The 24,644-nt window shown below is 53.0% G+C and overlaps 1 protein-coding gene and 1 gene segment (V, D, J or C); both read right to left on the reverse strand.

Moving 5' to 3' along the window:
* LOC142419578 (M1-specific T cell receptor alpha chain-like) overlaps positions 1 to 24,644 on the reverse strand; it is a 394,724-nt gene that overhangs the window by 313,540 nt on the left and 56,540 nt on the right. The window lies entirely within an intron of this gene.
* LOC142419586 (Ig heavy chain V region C3-like) lies at positions 8,020 to 9,070 on the reverse strand. The segment is given in 2 exon segments: positions 8,020 to 8,571; positions 9,013 to 9,070. Coding segments are annotated over 2 exon segments (396 nt in total).

Raw genomic sequence — 24,644 nt, forward strand, 5'->3', positions numbered from 1 at the left:
CATCTGCAGCGGTCAGCCTGCAGACAGCCGCCTCAGCAGCATTAGGCAGCACGTATACCAGAGAACGCTGGGCTGGCAGGGGCGCACGCCAGAGCACGTGGCCTAAATAATAGTACACAGCCTCCTTACGTCAAAGTATGCCACTGGCCACTATGAGAAAAGAATGGCCAAGGTGGGAAAGTCATGCCTGGCCAGTATCTCCAGGATGTGGAGAATACCAGCCACATCTGTAGGCCATGCCCTGCTATGCAAAGTCTTGGTGCCAACACAACTGCAATACTGGGAGCTCAGGGGACTGATAAGCCTCCGTGGACACATGGTACGGGTGAGCGTTGTCTTGCAGGTGACATTGGCATGAACTCTTTGGACACATGCCTTAATTATTCCATGGGCAGACCCTTCTACATCTGCTCATATCGTCCCGTTAGACATTCAAAGATGTCAGGAACGGGCTGTGACTAAATGCTGTCTAAATGGTGCCACAGAAGACCCATGCACATCCTGAGCCAATCAGCACGCACGCACCTTAGAAGCCCAACACGATGAAATAAATCCCACACAGAGGGAAAATTGCTATCGCAGTCTTCCACTCCTAGTCTAGTGGCAGTGGGACCTCACCCATATTACACACAATGACCTGCTGTGACCACAAGAGAACCTTTACATATAGAGAGAACAGTAATAACACAGGAAAAACAGAACCATTACTAGCGATAAAAATAGAGTAACAGCCATTCAGTATAAATAGAACTATAAGAAATATGACAGTACCACCAATTAATTAAGCAATAATGACCCTCCTCAAAATGTTAGCAACTAGAGGCTTCCTAAACAATATACTTCAATTTCCTAAAAATTTCAAACATGAAATACTGTCCTTGCTGGAATCTGATGACCAATGCAATAGAGGTATTCAGTCAGATGAATTTGCTTAGGGACATGGTATAGTGGTGGTCTTGGTAGTGTTAGGTTTACGGTCGGACTCGCTGATCTTAAAGGTCTTTTCCAACCTATGCAATTCTGTGATCCTGTGATTCTCTGAATGAGAGGCTAGCACTGCTGTTGCCTCATGGTGGGACATCTCTGGTGGTTTGACCTCCAAGACCACTGCCGTTCCACACCTGTTTTCATGCCCATTATTTGTTTTGCTTGCCACTATAGTGGAATTAATAATTAGAGTAATTGCTTTGTGCAGAAGAGACTTTTTGGCTGCCAGGAAGGGCTGGTAGCTTCTGCATCTAACCTGCAAATTACACTATCGTTAAGAAGTGTCACCGATACGTGGGTCAAGGGGTGCAGCGTAGAGGTGCTAGCAGCAAGGTCCTTGCCCATAGAAGACGCAGGGATCCCCATCACAAGTGCTCCGGAGTCAATGCAGGCACATTCTGTGCCCTACTGTACTGCCCGTATCCCCTCACCTTCACGCCTCCAGCACCTCCTGGGGCAAAGCATCATGCATGATGCAGGATCTTCACGGACAATGACCAGGGGTACAGTCTGGAGCAAGGTCATTGCCAGGCCACTTTACAAAATTTTTGAATGAACATGGTGTTTGGGACAGGTGCCTGAGGACTAGAGGCAAGGAAATGTCACTCCTATTTTCAAGAAGGGCAAGAAGGAGGACCCAAGAATCTTCACGTCTGTCAACCTCCCCTCAAGACCCGGGATGGTGATGGAGCAACTAATCCTGGGAACCATTTCCAGGCATGTGAAGGACAAGAACGTCAGCAGGATTCGCCAAGGGGAACTTATCCTTGAGCAACTTGATAACCAACTTCTGTGATGAAATGGCTGGCTTTGTAGACGAGGGCAGAGCAGTGCGTATGGTCTACCTTGACTTCAGGAAGGCTTTCAACACTGACCTCCTGTCTCGTCCCACTCGGCGGGTTGCGAGATGGGCGAATCTTTTCCATTCCCCGGGGATTTGTGTACCGACAAAGGCCGACCTCTGCTCGGCAGAGCCGCAGGCCGGTAGAGTTACGACAGGGACTCAGAGGAACAGTCAGACTAGCAGCTTTATTAACTAGCAAACTACAAACTTAACGAACTAGCAAGCTCAGCAAACAAACAGAGGCAATTTGGCAATGGAGCTATTTTCCGGGCAACCCGTCACAATTCATCCAAAACTCATATGCCCAGAGATATATCTAGTGGAAGAGTAGAGGAAAAGAGAAGTGAGAAAAGGAAAGAGAAGAGAGGAAGATAAAGAAAAGGAAAGGTATCACCACCCTTGGATCCCACGATGGCGGTGAGAGATGTGGCAGTCCTCCGGTGATGGGCGCGCACCGTTCCCTGGGGAAGGTGTCTCTTTATACTCTAATCCCTGCCTCAGGTCACACCCCTGGAGGACTTATGTTGTTCTGGTCCTCAAAAGTTCGCAGGCGCTGGGGGAGGGGGGGTGGTTGCGAGGAGTTTCATTCCAAGTTTCGGGTGGTTGTAGGCCCATTCCTTAGATAAAACTCTGTGTGACCTCTGGCCATAGATGGTAACTGTGCATCCTCCGACGCGCTCTTCTCACAGAATCACAGAATCATATAGGTTGGAAAAGACCTTTAAGATCATCGAGTCCAACCATAAACCTAACACTGCCAAAACCACCACTACACCATGTCTCTAAGCACCTCATCCAAACGTCCTTTAAATACCTCCAGGGATGGCGACTCAACCACTTCCCTGGGCAGCCTGTTCCAAGGCTTGATAACACTTTCAGTGAAGAAAAATTTCCTAATATCCAGACTAAACCTCCCCTGGCGCAACTTGAGACCATTTCCTCTTGTCCTATCACTTGTTACTTGGGAGAAGAGACCGACCCCCACCTCTCTACAACCTCCTTTCAGGTAGTTGAAGAGAGCAATAAGGTCTCCCCTCAGCCTCCTTTTCTCCAGGCTAAACAGTCCCAGCTCCCTCAGCCGCTCCTCATAAGACTTCTGCTCCACACCCTTCACCAGCTTCGTTGCCCTTCTCTGCACACGCTCCAGCACCTCAATATCCCTCTTGTAGTGGGGGGCCCAAAACTGAACACAGTATTCGAGGTGCAGCCTCACCAGTGCCGAGTACAGTGGCACGATCACTTCCCTAGTCCTGCTGGCCACGCTATTTTTGATACAAGCCAGGATGTCATTGGCTTTCTTGGCCGCCTGGGCACACTTCTGGCTCATATTCAGGCGGCTGTCAACAAACACCCCCAGGTCCTTCTCTGCCAGGCAGCTTTCCAGCCACTCTTCCCCAAGCCTGTAGCGTTGCATGGGGTTGCTGTGGCCCAAGTGCAGGACCTTGCACTTCGCCTTGTTAAACCTCATACAATTGACCTGGGCCCATGGATCCAGCCTGTCCAGGTCCCTCTGCAGAGCCTGCCTACCCACAGATCAACAGCAGATCAACACTCCCACACAACTTGGTGTCGTCTACAAACTTACTGAGAGTACACTCGATCCCTTCGTCCAGATCATTGATAAAGATATTAAACAGAACTGGCCCCAACACAGAGCCCTGGGGAACACCGCTTGTGACCGGCCGCCAACTGGAGTAAACTCCATTCACCACCACTCTTTGGGCCCGGCCGTCCAGCCAGTTCTTTACCCAGCAAAGAGTACACCCGTCCAAGCCATGAGCAGCCAGCTTCTCCAGGAGAATGCCGTGGGAAACCGTGTCAAAGGCTTTACTGAAGTCTAGATAGACAACATCCACAGCCTTTCCCTCATCCACTAGGCGGGTCACCTTGTCATAGAAGGAGATCAGGTTGCTCAAGCAGGACCTGCCTTTCCTGAACCCATGCTGGCTGGGCTTGATCCCTTGGTTATTCTCTACATGCCGTGTTATAGCACTCAGGATGATCTGCTCCATCAGCTTCCCCGGCACCGAGGTCAGGCTGACAGGCCTGTACTTCCCCGGGTCCTCCTTCCGGCCCTTCTTGAAGATGGGTGTCACATTCGCTAATCTCCAGTCAGCAGGGACCTCCCCAGTTAGCCAGGACGGGGTTCTCATCCCGTGCTAGCCAACTTGCTGCACCTTATCTCGATACAATGTTTGAGACAGTGCCTCTCAAGTGTCTCACAAGACAACACCTCTTTTAGTCTCTCCTCCGAAGAGCTCTCCCCATCCCATGCTAGCCGACTTGCTGTCGCCATGCAAATCGTGCCTCATCTCTCCACAATGTTTGTTACATTAACTCGTTCAGTCTCTCATACCTCCAACACAAGGTCCTCAGATAGAAGCTGATGAAGTCTGGGCTGGATGAGCAGATGGTGAGCTGGACTGAATACTGGACACAGAGCCAAGCGTGGTGACCAGCGGCATGAAGTCTAGTTGGAGGCCAGTATCTAGTGATGTACCCCAGGGGTCAATACTGGCTCCAGTCCTCTTTAACATCTTCATCCATGATCTGAAGGATGGAATAAAGAGGAACACAGGCAACATTCTTCTTGGGACGATGGGCTGCTCCACCAGAGGGTAGTGCTGCCATCCAGAGGGACCTCGGCAGGCTGGAGAAATGTGCTGACAGGAACCTCATGTAGTTCAACAAGGTGTACTGGTTTTGACTGGGATAGAGTTAGTTTTGTTCACAGTAGCTCGCAGGGTGCTATGTTTTGAATTTGTGAGCAAAACAGTGTTGATGACACAGGGGTGTTTAACCTTTTGCTCAGCAGTGCTCACACAGCGTCAAGGCCTTTTCTGTTTTGCATGCTGCCCTGACAGTGATTAGGCTGGTGATGCAGAAGAAGCTGACATGGTACACAGCCAGGACAGCTGATGCCAACTGAGCAAAGGAATATTCCATACCATGTAACGTCATTCTCAGCAATAAAACTCAGGGAAAGAAGGAGGGAAGGGTGATGTTCGGAGTTACAGCATTTGACTTCCCAAGTAGCCGTTATGCGCGAGGAAGCCCCGCTGTCCTGGGCATGGCTAAACACCTGCCTGCAGATGGGAAGTAGGGAATTAATGTCTTATTTCACTTGGCTTGTGCACGCACGTTTTTCTTCACCTGTCAAACTGTCTCGACCTTAACCTATGAGTTTTCTCTCTTTTATGCTTCCGATTCTTTCCCCCACCCTGCTGAGGGGGCAGTGACTGAACGCCTGTATGCTACGTAGCTGCCTATCGGAGTTAACCCACAACACAAGGGAAAGCGCAGAGTCCTGCGCTTAGGGAGGAACAACCCTACGTACCAGTATGTGCTGGGGGCCCTCCAGCTGGAAAGGTCCAAAGGCCCTAAGGCTTCTGGTGGACACCAGGTTGAACATGTGCCAGCAATGTGACCTTGCGGCTCTATTGGGTTTACGTGAGAAAGTTTTGGAAGCAGGGCAGGCTGCACAGCCAGCCTCTGGGAGAGGAGACCAGGACTGCCCCCATGTCGGACACAGCTCATTCCAGCCAGCTCCAAAAAGGACCCAGTGCCGGCCAGAGCTGAGCCAATCCGCTAAGCCCCCAGCACCTCTGTGATAACATATTTACAACAAGGTAAAAAATGCTGCACAATGGCTGTGAGAGAGAAGAGTAAGAAAAACTGAGATAAAAACCCCTGCAGACACCAAGGTCAGTGAAGAAGGAGGGGAAGGACATGCTCCAGGGGCCAGAGCAGAGGTTCCCCTGCAGCCCGTGGAGAAGACCATGGTGAAACAGGTTGTCCCCTGCAGCCCATGGAAGCCTACGTCAGAAGAGACATCCACGCTGCAGCCCGTGGAGGACCCCACGCTGCAGCAGTTAGATGTGCCCTGAAGGAAGCTGGTGCACACAGAGAGCCCAGGCAGGAACAGGTTTTCTGGCAGGGACAGCAACCCATTGGGGGGGCCCATGCTGGAGCAGTCTGTTCCTGAAGGAATGTACCCCATGGAGAGGACCCACGCTGGAGCAGTTCATGAAGGACTGTATACTGTGGGAGGGACCCCACACCAGAGCAGGGGAAAAGTGTGAGGAGGAAGGAGCCGCAGAGACATGAAGTGTTATGCAGTGACCACAACCCCCCTTCCCCATCTCCCTGCGCTGCTTGGGGTGTGGAGGAGGTAGAAGAATCAGGAATGTAGGCGTGAAGTTGAGCCTGGGAAGGTGTTCTTAATTTTGACATTGTTTCTCATTTTCCTACTCCATTTTTCATTGGCAGTACATGAATTCTTCCCAAGTCTCTTTTGCCTCTGGTTGGTAAACGATCCACCTGCCTGTATTTGGACTCATTAATTTTTCATCTATTTTCTCCCCCTGACGCACTGAGGAAGAGGAGTGAGAGAGCAGCTTGGTAAGCATCTGGCAGCCACCCAAGGTTAACTCACCAGAGCGGCAAAAGCGACTGATGGTACCTTGGGCGGCACCAGGAGGAGTGTTGCCAGCAGACTGAGGGAGGTGATCCTTCCCACCTGCTCAGCACTGGTGAGGCCACACCTGGAGTGCTGAGTCCAGTTCTGGGCTCCCCTGTACGGGAAAGAGGTGGACATATTAAGAGACTCCAAAGAAGGACCACAAAGGCCATTAAGAGAAGGCAGCATACCTGCTATGATGAACAGTTGAGAGAGCTGGGACTACTTACAACAGAGAAGAGAAGGCTCCGGAGGGATCTCATCAACGTACAGAAACAGCTGAAGAGAGGGTGCAGCAAAGATGGGGCCAGTGACAGGACTAGAGGCAATGGGCACAAACTGAAACACAGGAAGTTCCCTCTAAACCTCAGGAAACACCCTTTCACTGTGAGTGTGATCAAGCACTGGCACAGGTTGTCCACGCAGCTTGTGGAGTCTCCGTGCTTGCAGATACTCAACAGCTGCCTGGTCACGGCCCTGGGCAACCGGCTCTACGCGTCCGGGTTGTGCAGGGGGCTTGGACCACAGGACCTCCACAGGTCCCTTCCAACCTCAACCATTCTGTAAAAACAGGGGTGCAAGGGCACGCTAAGTTCTCCTTTGTGCAATCCTCCAACTCCTCCACCATCCCTGTCCACTTAGCTGGGACGGGCAATGACCCCATGCACACGTGATCCCACATGGCCAGAGCAGCTCCTGCTCACCTCTCCCCACCTCCTCTCTGCTCACACGCCTGCTCTGCTCAGGTTTCCCACATCTCTGGACCTGTGACACCACCCGGCCACGACCAGTCCACAATCTGTTCCCCGGGCACTGCATTCATTGACTCAGCACTGAGATGGGCTGTGACACCCCTGTGTCCAGGGGTGTCCATTGCACAGATTTGGTAGCGGGGCACTGTAGTGGAGTGGTGGCCTCTGCAGGAAGAAGCCAGGGACTGCCCCATGCCACAAACAGACTGTTCCAGCCTGCTCAGCATCAGATCCCCAACAGGGAAAAGGTATGGGACAATAGAGATTGTGTTTTAAGATTTGTTCTTATTTCTCATTACCCTACTCTGATCTGATTGGCAATAAATTAAATTAATTTCCCCAAGTCGCGTCTGTCTTGCCTGTGACGGTAATTGCTGAGTGATCTCCCCGTCCTTAGCTCAACCCATGAGCCTTTTGTTCTGTTTTCTGTCCCTTGCCCAGGCGAGGAGGGGGAGTGACAGAGCTCCTTGGTGGGCACCTGGCATCCAGCCAAAGTCAACCCACCACAGGTCAGAACAGGGTGCAGCACTGTGAGAAGTGAGGACAGAAAGTGTGAGAAACGACCCTGCAAACACCAAGTCAGGCAAGAAGGAGCACTCCAGGTGCCACAGCAGAGATTGCCCTGCAGCCTGTGGAAGAGACTGCAGTGGAGCAGGTATTTCCCTGCAGCCTGTGCACGATCCCACGCCAGAGCACTGTAAGTACACCCTGACAGAAACTGGGGCCTGTGGAGAACCCACGCCCGAGCAGGTTTATCCCGAAGGACTGCAGCCCTTGGGAAGGAACCACCGTGGATCTGTTCATGAAAGACTGCAGACCATGGGAGGGAGAAAGGAGTAATAGAGATGAAATGTGATGAACTGACCCCATACCCCATTCCCTATCACCCCTGTGCCTCTCAGGGAGGGGAAGGAAATGAAGGAGTAAAGTTGAGCCTCGGACAAAGGAGAACAGGAAAAGGGGGGAAGACCTTTTTAGGGTGGGGGTTTCTTTTCATTCTCATCATTCTACTCTATTTTAATTGGCAATAAATTAGAATTCCTGCAGTGTGCAGGAAAGGCCAGGAATACCTGCGGTCCACAGCGGTGGCACCTCACTGCCTGGGAACAGCCCTGAGCGACCCCACACACATCGCAGCACTCACCTGCCCCACAGCTCTCGCACCCTGGGCTGGGTCCCAGCAGGTTTCTGTTAAAGTGCAGCTGGATTTCCTGTCCCCGTGGGAACGGCACAGAAGTAGCGGGCAGAGTCCCGGGGGTGCAGGGCACGCAGGGACAGAGATGACTTGGACTGGGAATTGTCATGGGACGCCGTGGCTCGACCTTCCACTGCTGGCCCGTACTTCTTTATACTACCCAAGAAGTTGATGACGGACACCCACTCGAGAGTGCCACCGGGTGCCTGACGGTACCACAGGACTTCATAATTACTAATGTCGAAGCCGGACCCGCGGCAGGAGAGGAGCACGGAGTCCCCGGGCGCTCGCAGCTCTCCGCCGGCCTCCACCAGCCTCAGCTGCGCCCACACCCCTGCGGACGGAGAGCGCGGGCAGCCGGGCAGGGCGCGCCCACGGCCCGAGGACGTTCCCCCGCCGCCCCGGCGCCCCCCGCCCCGACACAGCGACAGCCCACACCCCCCTCTCTGCCGGCAAACCCCCGCGCCCGGGGCAATGCCCCGCCTGCCCTGCTCGGGGCTGAGCCGCGCCTGCTCCCGACACTCCGGCCGACCGGCTGCCCGAAAGCCTCCCTCTGCCTCTGCCTCTGCCTCTGCCTCTGCCTTCCCCTCTCCCTCTCCCGCCCACGCCACCCGCTCCCCGCTTCCCCGCTAAGGAAGGCGAGCGCCAGGCCAACAGCGCGCCCGGCGCGGGAGCAGCCGCAGCCCCGCGGCCCCGCGACGGGCAGGGCCGGCCGCGGCCAGCCCCAGCCCCGGGCCCAGCGCCGGGCTCGCTGCCCTCCCCGCCCGGCTCTCACCTGCCGGCCCCGCGGCCAAGGACAAGGCCAGGAGCCACGGCCCCAGCCCGGGCGCCATCATGCTCTGCCGCGCCGGGGCCGGCCGGGGCACAAGCGCCCGGCGGCAGCCGCAGAGGAGCCGAGCGCAGCCGCGATCGGGCCCGCTCCTGCCCGCCCCGCCGGCTCGGCCCCTCGCCGCGGCAGCGCCCACGCCTCTGCCCGCCCCAACAGACCCGACCCGCCCCGGCCCGGCCCGGCCCCCCGGTGCCGCGGCGCCTTCGGGGGAGGAGAAGGGGGGGCGCGGGGCGGGACGCGGGGCAGGGTCTTGGGCAGAGGAGGAGCGCGGCGCCCCGGCAGACGGAGGCTCCTGGCCCTTGGCTCCCAGCGCGGCTCCGGCGCTGTCCCGGCTTGTCGCCCTGCCGAGCCCTGCGGAAGGGAGTCGGCGCCTCGGCCAGGCGCAGCCGGGGCCGGCCCCAGCCCCAGCCCCAGCGCCAGGGTCGGGCTGCGGCCCCGCAGCGTCCCCTCGCAGGACCCTCCCCGTGCCCCGCACCCCCAGCCCGCCCTGGCCTCACTCCCATCCCCTGCCCGCGGGGACCACCCAGATACGCGGTGGAGAAACGACTCCCTGCTCCTTCCCCCTTGCCTCACACTCCTCCTTTCTGCATCGCAGAGCTCCCTCTTCCCCACCACCACCGCACCCTCGCAAGCCCCTGATCATCCCTCCCATTTCTTGCAGACACTTCTTTCCCACGCTGAACACTGGACACACAGCTGGTCCCCAAGCGTGGTGACCAGTGGCATGAAGTCTAGTTGGGGGCCAGTATCTAGCGATGTACCCCAAGGGTCTGCTCTGGGTCCAGTCCTCTTTAACAGCTTCAGCCATGACCTCGAGGATGGAATAAAGAGCATGCCCAGCAATCTTCTTGATGAAACAAAACAGGGAGGAGGGGCTGCAACACCACAGGGTTGGGCTGCCATCCAGAGGGACCTGGGCAGGCTGGAGCAATGGGCCGACAGGAACTTCAGGCAGTTCAACAAGGTGTACCGGCTTTGGCTGGGATAGAGTTAGTGTTCTTCATCGTAGCTCGCATGGTGCTATGTTTTTTAATTTGTGAGCAAAACAGTGTTGATGGCACAGGGATGTTTAACCTCTTGCTCAGCAGTGCTCACACAGCGTCAAGGCCTTTTCTGTTTCGCACGCTGCCTCACGAGCCAGTAAGCTGGGGTTGGGCAATAAGCTGAGAGGGTACGCAGCCAGGACAGCTGCCCCCAACTGAGCAAAGGAATATTCCACACCATATGATGTCATTCTCAGCAATAAAATTCAGGGAAAGAAGGAGGGAAGGGAGACATTTGGAGTTACGGCATTTGACTTCCCAAGTAACCGTTATGCGTGAGGAAGCCCTGCTGTCCTGCAAATGGCTAAACACCTGCCTGCAGATGGGAAGTAGGGAATGAATGCCATATTTCACTTGGCTTGTGCATGCACCTTTCTCTTCACCTCTTAAACTGTCTTGATCTCAACCCATGAGTTTTCTCTTTTACCTTTCCAGTTCGCTCCCCCATCCTGCCGAGGGGGCAGTGAGTCAGCGGCTATGAGGTGCTTAGCTGCCTGTTGGGGTTAACCCACAACACAAGGGAAAGGGACTAGTACCTGGGAGGAACAACGCCACGTAGCAGCATGCGCTGGGGGCCAGCAGTCTGTTCCTGAAGAAATGTACCCCGTGGAGAGGACCCATGCTGGAGCAGTTCATGAAGGACTGTATACTGTGGGAGGGACCCCACATGAGAGCAGGGGAAAAGTGTGAGGAGAAAGGAGTGGCAGCGATGAAGTCTTATGAACTGACTCCAACCCCCCTTCCCCATCTCCCTGTGCTGCTTGGGGCGAGGAGGAGGTAGAAAAGTTGGGAATGAAGGATTGAAGTTGACCCTGGGAAGAAGGAGGAATGGGGGGATGATTTCTTATTTTTGTTGTTGTTTCTCATTACTCTATTTTTGATTGGCAATACATTACTTTTCCCCATGTCTGTTTTCCTGTGATTTGTAAGCCATCTACCTGCCTGTACTTTGACTCATAAATTTTTAATCTTTTCTCCCCCATACCATTGTAGAAGGGGACTGAGAGAGCAGCTTGGTGGGCATCTGGCAGCCACCCAAGGCTAATGCACCACAGTGGCAAATGGTATCCTGGGCGGCACCAGGAGGAGTTTTGCCAGCAGGTCGAGGGAGATGGTCCTTCCCCCCTACTCAGCACTGGTGAGGCCACATCTGGAGTGCTGTGTCCAGTTCTGGTCTCCCCTGTACTGGAAAGACATGGACATACTAAGAGGAACCAAAGAAGGACCATTAAGATGATTAAGCTACTACATCATGTCTCCTGTGATGAATGGCTGAATGAGCTGGGACTATTTACCATGAGGAAGGGACGGCTTGGCTTGGGGGAATCTCATCAACGTACAGAAATATCTGAAGAGCCCACAGACACAGGAGACACGGTGCAGAAAACACACCCGTGATAACCCCTTGCCCCACACTCCCTCATTCAGCTCTGCATAGCTCCTCTTTGCTCCCCCTCCAGCCCTTGGCTCTCCCTTCCTGGCTTTCCCAGACCACCTGTGTCCTGCCAGGCTGCTGGGTTGTCCATCAGGGACCCTGTTAGGCTGGGCTGCTCTACCTGGCTCCTTTCCCGCTGCACATCCAGGAGGCAGGGGCAGAATGGGGTGCCTGCATGCAGAGAGGAGGCACAGCACCGAAATATTCTTTGTGCCCCTGCTCTGCCATTGCAAGCCCCTGCAGAGCTGCAGCGCACTTTCTTGCACATCCCATTACGCACCGTCTCATTGTGCACCTTGCTTAAACTGTCAAAGGAAGGCAACAGAAGCTGACACCCCCATCCCTCCAACCCTTCGGAGATGGATCCCTCCATCTGCCCAGGGACATGCTCTTTTAGGGACTCTCTTCTTCACTTCTTCCCCCAGTCTTGCTCACCCAGCAGATTCTTTCTTGGAGAAAACATGATGGGGGTCCTGGAGAGAGTGCAGGTTGTTCCAGATAACCAGTCTCGGCTGTTGTCACTCCTCCTGCACTCATCCAGCCTAAAGCAAACCTGCCCCACTAGTGCACCAAATCCCCTCAAGGCTGTCACGGCCAGAGGAAGGGGGATCCCTTTGTACGAACCCCAGCTCTACCACTGCCTCCTCCTCACAGCACACTGGCAAAGCTAAAGACTTAATGTCTCTTAGGTCTTTGCAAGCCTCCCTAGTGAAGAAACACTTGCAGCTAATGGTCTTGCAGGCAGCATGATTTAATTAGCGGATGAACTCTTAGTAAAAGGATGGAGTGTCCGGAGTCTGCTTATCAGAAGGATTTCAGTCGCTGCTGTTATTTAGCACATCCTGCCTGTGTGACACAGCTTTGGTGAAGAATGGGTTGTATAGCCTCAGGGTGTATAAACTCACAGGGTGTAAACTCACAGGGTGTATAGCCTCAGGGTGTAAACCCACAAGATGCATGAACTTAGCCAGCTAATCATAACAGAAGAGCCTGGAGTCATCAACCCCCTGGCAGCAGCAATGATGTCATTGGCATAGCTTTGGCTTTCTTTTCAAATGAAGCAACATGCTTTCCCTCTATACCACTGTCCTTCTAAGAGACTTCTGCACAGTCTCTGAAGACTACAATAGTGGCAAACGTTACCAGGGTGGGGATGCACCATGCAATGTGCCGTGAGTGCTGGCTTGCCTGACGCTGAAGCAGCGTGGGGTTCCCAGCATCAGAACAGATGTAGGAGTTTATAATATTCTATCACCTTTCCTGGCATGGTCACAAAACAGCTCTCTGTTCTCGCCTAGGCTAGGAACAGGCTGCTCAACCTCACCTTGAGCCTCGCCTTTGATGGAGCAAACAGTACTGGCAACCATTTCCAGGCACATGAAGGACAAGAATGTCAACAGGATTCACCTAGGGGCTAGTCATCCTTGACCAACATGAAAACCTTCTGTAAGGAAATGACCGGCTTTGTAGATGAGGAGAGAGCAGTAGTTATTGTCTACTTTGACTTCAGGAGGGCTTTCAACACCGTCTCCCATAAGACCCTCATAGAGAATCTAATAAAGTCTGGGCTGGCTCAGCAGAGGCAGTGAGGTGGATGAAAAACTGTCTGAATGGCTGGGACCGGGTGGTGGTGATCAGTGGCACGAAGTCTAGTTGGAGGCCAGAACTAGCAGCGTACCCCAGGGGTCAACACTGGCTCCAATCCTGTTTGACATCTTCGTTAATGATCTGAAGGGTGGGACAGTGGACCCTCAGCAATTTTGCAGGTGACACTAAAACTGGAAGGAGTGGCTGAGACACCACAGGGTTTGGTGCCATCCAGAGGGACCTCAACAGGCTGGAGAAATGGGCTACCAGGAACCTCATGCAGTTGAACAAGGGACATGAAAGTCCTGCACCTGGGGAGAAAGGATCTCGGGCACCAGGACAGGCTGGTGTCGCCCAGCTGGAAAGCAGCTTTGCAGAAGAAGATGTAGTGGTTTTGGTAGACACCAACTTGGTCATGAGCCAGCAATGTGCCCTTGCGGCAAAGAAGGCTGAAGGTATCCTGGGCTGCATTAGACAAAGTATTGCCAGCAGGTTGAGGCAGGTGATGCTTCCTCTCTACTTAGCACTAGTGAGGCCACACCTGGAGTACTGGGTCCACTTCCTGGCTCCCCAACACAGGAGAGGCATGGTCATACTGGAGAGAGTCCAGTGCAGGGCCAGAAACATGATTAGGGATCTAGAGCACCTCTCATATTAGGAAAACCTGAGGGAGTTGGCACTGTTTACCCTGGAGAGGAGAAGGCTGCAGTGGCATCTCATCAATATGTAAAGATACCTGAAGGGAGGGTGCAAAGAAGACGGAGCCAGGTTCTTCTCAGTGGTGCCCAGTGACGGGACAAGAGGCAATGGACACAAACTGAAACACCAGTGGCTTGGGGCAGATGATGTCTGGAGGTTCCTTCCAACTTCAATCGTTCTGTGATTCTGTAAGTAGAGGGGAAGGATCATTGCCTCGATTTATGCCATGCATGAAAGGCGGGAAAGGGTGTGCTAAGTTCCTCTGTGGAAGCCTCCAACTCCTCCTCTGCTCCAGTCCACTTAACGAAGATGGGCAATGACACCATGCACAGGGTGCGACACGTGGCCACAGCAGCCCCTGCTCATCTCTCCCCAGTTCCTCTCTGCCTGTAGATTTGCTCTGCGCAGGTTTCCCACATGACTTCGTTGCCATCACAGAAACGTGGTGGGATGACTCTCATGACTGGAGTGCTGCAATGGATGGCTATAAGCTCTTCAGAAGGGATAGGCAAGGAAGGAGAGGCGGTGGGGTGGCTCTGTATGTTAGGGAGTGTTTCGATTGTGTAGAACTTGGCGATTATGATGATAAGGTCAAGTGCTTATGGGTAAGGGTGAGAGGGAAAGCCAACAAGGCAGATATCCTGCTGGGTGTCTGTTATAGACCGCCCAACCAGGACGAAGAGGCAGATGAAGCATTCTGTAAACAGCTGGCAGGAGTCTCACAATCACTAGCCCTTGTTCTCATGGGGAACTTCAACTTACCAGACGTCTGCTGGAAATACAACACAGCAGAGAGGAAACAGTCTAGGAGGTTCCTGGAATGTGTGGAAGACAACTTCCTGACACAGCTGGGAAGTGAGCCTACCAGGGGAGGTGCCGCGCTTGACCTGCTGTTTATACAGAAGGACTGGTGGGAGATGTGGTGGTTGGAGGCCGTCTTGGGCTTAGCGACCATGATATGATAGAGTTCTCAATTTGTGGCGAAGTAAGGAGGGGGGTGAGTAAAACCACTACCATGGGCTTCTGGAGGGCAGGCTTTGACCTGTTTGGGACACTGGTTGAGAGAGTCCCTTGGGAGACAGTTGTGAAGGGCAAAAAGGTCCAGGAAGGCTGGGCATTCTTCAAGAAGGAAGTCTTAAAGGCACAGGAGCAGGCTGTCCCCATGTGCCGTAAGACAAACCAGCGGGGAAGACGACCAGCCTGGCTGAACAGGGAGCTTTTGCTGGGACTCTGGAAAAAAAGGAGAGTTTACCGCTTTTGGAAGAAGGGGCAGGCAACTCAAGAAGAGTACAGGGATCTGGTCAAGTCACGCAGGGAGGAAAATAAAAAGGCAAAAGCCCAGCTAGAACTCAATCTGCCCACTGGTGTAAGAGATAATAAAAAAAGGTTTTTACAAACATATTAACAACAAAAAGAGAGCCAAGGAGAAGCTCCCTCCTTTATTGGATGCGGGGGGGGACATGGCCATCAAGGATGAGGAAAATGTTGAGGTACTTCATGCCTTCTTTGCCTCAGTCTTTAAGTCTTTGCCTCAGTGAAGCCATGCTAGCTGTCTCAAATCCCCTCCCTGCCCTCCACGTGCCTGAATATAGCTTCCAGGAGGATCTGTCGGTGATCTTCCCAGGCACAGAGGTGAGGCTGACAGGTCGGTAGTTCCCAGGGTCCTCCTTTCTACCCTTTTTAGAAATGGGCGCAATGCTTCCCTTTTTCCAGCCACCGGGAACTTCACCGGACTGCCATGACTTTTCAAATATCACGGAGAGTGGCTGGCAACTACATCAGCCAATTCCCTCAGGACTCTGGGATGCATCTCGTCAGGTCCCATAGACTTATGTATGTTCAGGTTCCTCAGGGGGTCTCGAACCTGATCTTCTCTTACAGTGAGAGCGACTTTGCTCCCCCAGTCCCTGCCTTGAGGTCCACCCACACAAGGGGTGTGGGAAAAGAGATTGCCAGTGAAGACTGAGGCAAAAATTTGCTGAGCACCTCAGCCTTCTCCCTGTCTGCTGTTACCAGTTTGCCAGTCAAGTTCATCAGGAGCGTACACTTTCTTTAACCTTCCTTTTCTGGCTGACATACCTATAGAAGCCCTTCTAATTATTCTTTGCATCCCTTGCCAAGTTCAGCTCCAGCTGTGCCTTGGCCTTCCTGACCCCATCCCTACACAACCAGGCAACATCCCTACACTCTTCCCAGGATACCTCTCCCTGCTTCCACTGCCTGTGCATTTCCTTCTTGCCCTTTAGTTTGACCAGCAGGTCTTGACTCAGCCATGCTGGACTCTTGTCTTCCCTTCCTGATTTCTTACAGCTGGGGATCAAGAGCTCTTGCGCTCTATGGAAAGCATCCTTAAAGATCTGCCCGCTCGGTTCTGCTCCCTTGGTTCCCTCTGCTCCTCTGCTCCCGGTTCTGCTCCCTCCAGCTGCAAGTTTGCTTTCCTAAAATTCAGGGTTCTGACTTTATTTTTCACCTGTCCCGTATCCCTCAGGACTGCAAATCCACCAGTGCATGATCATTGCAGCCCAGGCTGCCTCCAATCTTGACGTCTGAAGAAGGGTTCAAAGAGGATGGGACCAGGCCCTTCTCAGTGGTGCTCAGTGACAGGTCAAGAGGCAGCGCGTACAAACTGAAACACACGAGGCTCCTTCTGAACATCAGGAAACACTTTCTCACTGCCAGGGTGACCAAGCACAGGCACAGGTTGCCCAGACACGTTGTTGGGTCTCCATGCTTGGAAGTGTTCAGAAGGTGTCTGGAGATGGTCCTGAGCAAGTGGCTCTTGTTGGCCCTGCTTGAGCAGGGGGCTTGGACCAGATGACCTCCTGAGGTGTCTTCCAGATTCAACCTTCCTGTGACTCTGTGAAAGACTCACAGGCACATTCACGTCGTTGCAGGTGATATGTGCCAGGGCAAAGGGGAAAACTGAAACTCAGACTTTGCTAGGTAAATTCAGTCCTTTGCCATCTGAGGAGGGAGGCAAGGATGCTTGGCCTAGAATTACCAAGGGAATTTATTCTCTTCTGTTTTAGCTATGCACATAGCTGTGCACTAGCCTAATGCATAGGTGGACCTTGATACAGAGGACAGCAGGGTTTATATATGTGGCTGATCAGTGACTATTGCTCGCATAATCGGAATGTACTTGTCCTGTGCAGGATCAGTACGTGCTTGTCCCGTGCAGGTGGTACAGACATTATGGTCAGTGGTGTGTTAATCTTCATTCTTCTAAACCCATGTCCCGTACGGGTGTGGGGGGGTTATGCTGAACTATGCTTGATTGCAGTTCTGGTCGTGGTTATATGCCTGCTTTCATTGAAGGGTAAAGCTTTTATCGTTTTGTTGTTAATACAACAACAAAACGGGTGTTCTGAACCGGGAAGACCTGGCTTAGGTCTTCAGGTCACATCGACCCTGAGGTAAAATCTCATGGGCTCAGGCAGTGTTCATTCTTCTAAGCAAGTGGTACTGCAGTTAGCAGCTTGCCTTTCACAGCTGCTACACTGATGACTTCCAGCTTTTTTAGAGGAGCGTTGAGGAAAACGCGCTTTCCGCTTTGGGCTACAAGTTTCAAAGCTGGAAAGCAAGAGAGGAATATGTAAGTGATAGAAAAGTAATATGGGCGGGTAAAAAAGTAGCACACAGAGGAGTCAGGAGAGCTATTCAACTTGGTTATGTTTGCTGCATATTTGGCATCCCTTGTATTTATGGTGTGTGGTCTTCTGTTAGATCTTATGGTGTGTTGTTCTTTTGTAGAGTTGCAGACAGAGGTACATGCACATGTGACAAGGTTGTACGACCACGTACACAAACCCAGAGCCTGCCTTCGGAAGGATGGGGAATAACGTGCTGTCGTGGTTTAAACCCAGTCAGCAAGTAAGCACCACAGAGCTGCTCGCTCAGCCTCCTGCCCCTGGTGGGATGGGGGAGAGAACCAGAAAAAGAGTAAAACCCAGGGGTTGAGATAAAGGCAGTTTAATAGGACAGCAGAGGAGCAGAAATATAATAATAATAATAATAATAATAATAGTAATGATAAAAGAATGTACAAAACAATTGCTGCACAATGCAATTGCTCACTACCCACTGACTGATGCCTAGCCCATCTCCGAGCAGCAATCGCTGCTCCCCGGCCAACTCCGCCCAGTTTCTATACCGCGCATGACGTCAGACGCTATGGAATAGCCCTTTGGCCAGTCTGGCTGTGCCCCCTCCCAGCTTCTTGTGCACCTGGCAGAGCATGGGAAGCTGAAAAGTCCTTGACCAGTGTAAGCACCACTTAGCAACAACTAAAACATCAGTGTGTTACCAACACTATTCCCATACTAAATCCAAACCACAGCGCTATACCAGCTACTGGGAAGAAAATTAACTCTGTCCCAGCCAAAACCAGGACACATGCATCCCCATTTGACTGGTGACTGGCTGCTTCCTGGAGCCTGAGAGGCCTCCTGCTGGCCACCGCTCGTTGCTGGAGGCAGAGTTCCAGGACAGAGCGCAGGGGAGGGGAGGAAATTAAATGGCGAAATGATTGGTAGCGGCTCTCCCTTTCTCCCTCAGGATTGCAGGAGATACACGGCAGCACGGTGGCAGCACATGAGGTAAGCAGGAAAGACTAGAAGTCTTGCCTCCAATCAGGATGCAAGAGTACTCCCAAAGCATTTTGAGCCCCCAAAGCTGTCTCTTAAAAGCTCTGGCTGGCCATCAGGCCCGACGCTGTCCTTTTCAGGCTCCCCAGAAAGGGCATAAGAAAAGGGGAGCAGAGGAGGAGCCAGTTTTGCTCACAGGGTGGTAAAAGACCAGTTATCCCCAGGGAATTCAGCCCCCTGAGCTGGAAGACAGGGACGGAGAGCAGAATAAACACCCCATAATCCAGGAGGACGCAGTTAACAACCTGCTGTGCCACCTGGACACTCACAGGTCTCTGGGGCTGGATGGGATCCACCTGAGAGTACTGAGGGAGCTGGTGGAAGAGCTTGCCAAGCCACTCTCCATCATTTATCAGCAGTCCTGGTTAACAGGGGAGGCCCCAGATGACTGGAGGCTTGCCAATGTGACGCCCGTCTACAAGAAGGGACGGAAGGTGGATGCAGGGAACTACAGGCCTGTCAACCTGATCTCGGTACTGGGGAAAATTATGGAGCAGTTCATCTTGAGTGCACTCAACAGGCATGTGCAGGCCAACCAGGGGATCAGGCCAGCCAGCGTGGGTTTAGGAAAAGCAGGTCCTGCTTGACCAACCTGATCTGCTTCTACAACAAGGTGACGCGCCTAGTGGACGAGGGAAAGGCTGTAGATGTTATCTACCTGGACTTTAATAAAGCCTTTGACACTGTCTCCCACAGCATTCTCCTAGAGAAGCTGGCGGCTCATGGCTTAGGCAGGTGTACTTTTTGCTGGGTAAAAAACTGGCTGGATGGCCGAGCCCAGAGAGTTGTGGTGAACGGAGTTAAATCCAGTTGGCGGCCGGTCACAAGCGGTGTTCCCCAGGGCTCACTTTTGGGGCTAGTGCTGTTTAATATCTTTATCAATGATCTGGATGACGGGATTGAGTGCACCCTCAGTTAAGTTTGCAGATGACACCAAATTGGGCAGGAGTGTTGATCTGCTTGAGGGTAGGAAGGCTCTGCAGAGGGATCTGGACAGGCTGGATCGATGGGCCCAGGTCAATTGTATGAGGTTTAACAAGGCCAAATGTCAGGTCCTGCACTTGGGTCACAGCAAACCCATGCAACGCTACAGGCTTGGGGAAGAGTGGCTGGAAAGCTGCCTGGCAGAGAAGGACCTGGGGGTGCTGGCTGACAGCCGGCTCAACATGAGCCGGCAGTGTGCCCAGGTGGCCAAGAAAGCCAACAGCATCCTGGCTTGTATCAGGAATAGCACGGCCAGCAGGAGTAGGCAAGTAATCGTGCCCCTGTACTCGGCGCTAGTGAGGCCGCACCTCGAATACTGTGTTCAGTTTTGGGCCCCTCACTACAAGAAGGACATTAAGTTGCTGGAGCGTGTCCAGAGAAGGGCAACGAAGCTGGTGAAGGGTCTGGAGAACAAGTCTTATGAGGAGCGGCTGAGGGAACTGGGGTTGTTTAGTCTGGAGAAGCAGAGGCTGAGGGGAGACCTTATCGCTCTCTACAACTACCTGAAAGGAGGTTGTAGAGAGGTGGGTGTCAGTCTCTTCTCCAAGTAACTAGCGATAGGATGAGACGAAATGGCCTCAAGTTGCATCAGGAGAGGTTTAGATTGGATATTAGGAAACATTTCCTTACTGATAGGGTGGTCAAGCATTGGAACAGGCTACCCAGAGAGGTGGTGGAGTCACCATCCCTGCAGGAGTTCACTTTTTCCATAGCAGCCTATATGGGCAGTTGCAATGTTTTGTGACCGAAACCCTGTTGAAAACACAACGATGTTTTAGCTGTTGCTGAACAGTGCTGACACAGTGTCAAGGCCTCCTCTGTTTCTCATGTCACCCACCAGCTCTACAGCTGACCACAACTGGCCAAAGGGATATTCCATACCGCAGGACGCCATGCGAAGCAATAAAAGCTGGGCGGAAGAAGGAGGAAAGGAGGATATTTGGAGTTAATGACATTTGCCTTTCCCAAGTAACCGTTATGCATGATGAAGGCCTGCTTGTCTGCAAGTGCCTAAACATCTGCCTGCCAATGGGAAGGAGAGAATGAATATATTCATTTTGCTTGGTTTGTGCATGCAGCTTTTGCTTTACTTATTAACTTCTCTTTATCTCAACACACAAGTCTTCTCACTTTTACCCTTTTAATTCTCTCCCCATCCCATTAGGGGTGACTAAGTGAGCAGCTGTGTGGGGCTTAGCTGCCTAGGGGGGTTAGGGACGGTAGGCTGCCCACGCCCTTGTCCAGTTCAGTTTTGAATATCTCCAAGAATGGACACTACACAGCCTCAGGTATTTACACGCACTGATGAATCTCCCCAGAGCATTTTCTTCTCTATGCTAAACAAACCCTGTTCTCTCAGGCTTTCCTTGTATGTCAGATGCTCCCTTCCTCCTCTTTGTGGCCCTTCATTGCACTTGCTCTGGTATGTCCATGTCTTTCCTGTGCTGCGGAGCCCAGGACTGGGCACAGTAGTCCACAGTCTCACCAGTGCCGAGGTCAAGAGCAGTCCAACCCAATGAGCAAGGAGTCAGGTAGAAATGCCAGGAGGCCTGCATGGATAAACAAGGCTAGGGAAAATTCAGGCCCACTGATGAATGGGGTGGGGACCTGGTGACACAGGACATGGAAAATGCTGTGGTACTGAATGCCTTACTCACCTCAGTCTGTACTAGCAAGACCAGCCTTCAGGAATCCCAGGTCCCAGAGTGCATGGGGAAAGGCTGGAGCAAGGAACATGTCACTGAGAACTTTTCTAGTCCATAATAAGCAGCTTTGTCTCCAATGTTTCCAGGCAAGTCAGTGCTGAAAGCGTAACTAAATTCAGAATGCACAACATCCACTCTCTCCTCATTCACCAAGATCATCATCTTTTTGCAGAAGGCTTGAAATTTGGTTAAGCATGAGTTCCACTTCACAAACCCATGCTGACTGCCAGGGAGGAAGGAGGGGGAGATGCGCTCCAGGCACTGGAGCAGAGATTCCACTGCAGCCTGTGGTGAAGACCATGGTGACACAGGTTGTCCCTCTGAAACCCACAGATGTCCACAGTGGAGCAAATATCCACCCTGCAGTGCGTGGAGGACCCCATGCCGGAGCAAGCAGATGTACCCGGAAGAAAGCTGTCACCCATGGAGAGCTCATGCTGGAGCAGCATCCTGGCAGGAACCATGGTCTTGTGGAGAGGAGCAGGTTTTCTAGGAGGACCTGTGCCCCGCAGGGGACCCACACTGGAGTGGTCTGGTCCTGAAGGACTGCATGCCATGGAAAGGATGCATGCCGGAGGAGTTTGTGAGGAACTGCAGCCCATGGGAAGGACCCACATTGGAGAAGTTCGTGAAGAACTGCCTCCCATGGGTAGGACCCCACGCTGGAGCAAGGCAACAGATTGAGAAGGAAGGAGTAGCAGAGAGGTGTTACGAACTGACCGCAACCCCCATTCCCTGTTGCCCTCTGCTGCGCGGGGGGAGGAGGTAGCGAATTCGAGAGTGAAGTTGAGCATGGGAAGAAGGGAGGGCTGGCAGGAAGGTGTTTTTAGATTTGTTCTTATTTCTTATTATCCTACTCTGATTTGATTGGCAATAAATTAAAGTAACTTCCCCAATTCAAGTCTGTTTTGCCTGTGACGGTAGTTGCTCAGTCATCTCACTGTGCTTATCTCGACTCATAAGCCTTTCATTGTACTTTTTCCCCCTGTCCAGTTGAGGAGGGGGACTGATAGAGCGGCTTGGTGGGCACCTGGCTGCCAGCCAAGGTCAACCCACCACACCTTGTCTACTTCTTTGGAAGTAGATCACGTGATCTGTAGCAGCCACCCGCCGCAATGTCACCCACGCTGACCTGCCCTCTGTCTTTCCTAAACAGCCTGGCTCCATCCACTACAGTACTCCTGTAAGCGACCGCACCCCATCTCCATGATCCCATAGCTCTACAACCAAGCCACGGAGGAAAAACTGGGCCATGCTGGACAGGAGCCCAGGCAACGTGCAATAACCTGCACTTCACCATACAGCCTCTCAAGTTCCCACAGTAGATCCACCTGCAACATAAATGGTCTCAGTCCTTCAACCACACTTCCCTTCACTGCCTCGTACTGCAAGCACGCCAAAGGTCTGTTTCCTGCACCTGCCATTGTGTGACACCAACCTCTGGTTAGTGTCTGCTGGAAAGAAACACTCAGAAGTCTGTACTCTCTGGCAGTCGGTTTTTGGTCCGCTCTGCTGCAGAGCTGCTCCAGGGTGAGCCCAGCACCACAGTAATACACGGCTTCATCCCCTTGCTTTGCTGCCTGAATCTGCAGTGTGAATCTGTTCTGGGAGCTCTCCGCTGTTCCCTTAAAGCGATCCTGGAAACCTTCTCCATAGGCATCACCTGCCTCGTAAATCCAGTCCAGAGTGCCATGTGGCCGCTGCCGGTACCAGAACATGTAGTAGTTACTCATACTGTCTCCACTCATGCTGCACTGGAAGGTGACTCCATCTCCCTCTCGCACAGCCAGTTCCCCGATATGTTGCTCCAGGGCCACCTGGCCAGTGACTGCTGCAGAGAGGAAGAACAAGCCATTGTCACTCCAAGATTCAGCAAAGGTTAGAGCAACGCTGGTGGGGGCATTGCGATGGCCATGGACTAGTGGGAGCACTACATCCTTCTCTCTGAACCCTGCTGACAAATGTGGGAAGACGAATAGAGCTGGTACCAGGAATCGGGGCTCAGGAGGAAGGAGACACCACATTTCCCTCCCTTTTCCTGATTTTCCCTTTTGAAGCAGGAAGGTTTTGCACCATGGGGGACAAATCCTGTTGTCTTTGCCAAGCTGGGATGCTGAGGAACCCACTCTCCTGTCCCTGAAACTGTTCTGAAAGAGCACAGGAGGGACAAGGACCTCTCACAGGCAAGTGGGACTTGGGCCCTACACTGCCATCCTCAACCTGGTCTTTGCAAGATGAGTTGCAGTGCCCCATGAGCAGAGTGTCCATTCCAAAAGCAAAGCATTAAGGCCCCAAGATGTGGGAGAAACAGGCAGGTGCCCTGCCTGTTCCCACACAGCAGAGGAGGCAGGCTGGATGGAGGTGCCTAACTCACAGCTAGTAGAGGAGGAGGGCTGTTCCCACTGTGCTCTGCAGGGATGGCTGGGGAGGTAGAACCAGGGGACACGTCAGGCTGCAAGCGGTCAGCACAGCTCCACAGAGCCATGCAGAGCACAGGGGCACGCTCTGTTCCGGGGGGGCATCACCCCTTCCTCTCACTTACCTACAATGGGCAATAAGCCCATGCACAGGCCAGTCCACATGGCCAGGCCCGCTCTGTCTCACCTCTCTCCACCTTCTCTCTGCCTGCACAGCAGCTCTGCCCACATCTTCCCTGTGTGTGCCTCTGTCACTGCAGTCACTCCTAGTCCCTCCTACTCACTCCCTCGGTCTATGACAACAGTGAAGGCGAGAGGCGGGGGCTGGAGGAGCAGAAGAAGCTGAAGCTGTTGGTGCACTCCCGGGTGTCTCTCACCCTGCAGGGTGCAATAACGGAGCCGCTTGCTTGGCAGGAAAACCTCTGGTGGGCAAAAGGTGACGTGTGGCTGTAAGGCCACCCTCGACCTTCCCCCGAGGATGGACTGCAGGGTGCTGCTGGGACTTTGGAGCTGGCCCTGGGGGTGGCAGGTTGTGCTCCCAGTGGCCTCCTGACCCTTGGTGCTGCTGAGCTTCTCCTCCCAGATGGGAGCCCCTGAGCCCAGCTCCGCTTGAACAGGGCACCCCTGTTGCGTTAAGAGTTACTGTCGCATACAAATAGGAGTCTGAGGAGTGGCGGGGGGACGACGACACACCCTCCCGTTGAGTGTGTGTATAGCCACTTATCAGAACCAGAGCCCTCTCAGGGCTTTTGCTAAGGCGACAGCATTAATTTACAATGTTATAAGTCTGGTCGTGTCCAGCGTACTGAACTTCACGATTACGGATTCACTAATAACGCGCGTACACCCCCAGTCTAGTCGTGTTGCATGAACTATCACGGCCACATATAAAGAGTCTGGTAGTGTTCAATGAGAACCACCACGGCAAGATCAATGAAGAGTGCAGTTTATTAGCACAACAGACACAGACGTTCTTTGGATTACCGGTGATAAATTCACTGTCTGCAAAGCACATGCAAATACCAAGAGTATGAGTAACACCGCCGGCTGCAAACGTGTTA

The sequence above is a fragment of the Mycteria americana genome, chromosome 22, assembly GCF_035582795.1.
Source record: "Mycteria americana isolate JAX WOST 10 ecotype Jacksonville Zoo and Gardens chromosome 22, USCA_MyAme_1.0, whole genome shotgun sequence".
Taxonomy (NCBI): Eukaryota; Metazoa; Chordata; class Aves; order Ciconiiformes; family Ciconiidae; genus Mycteria; species Mycteria americana.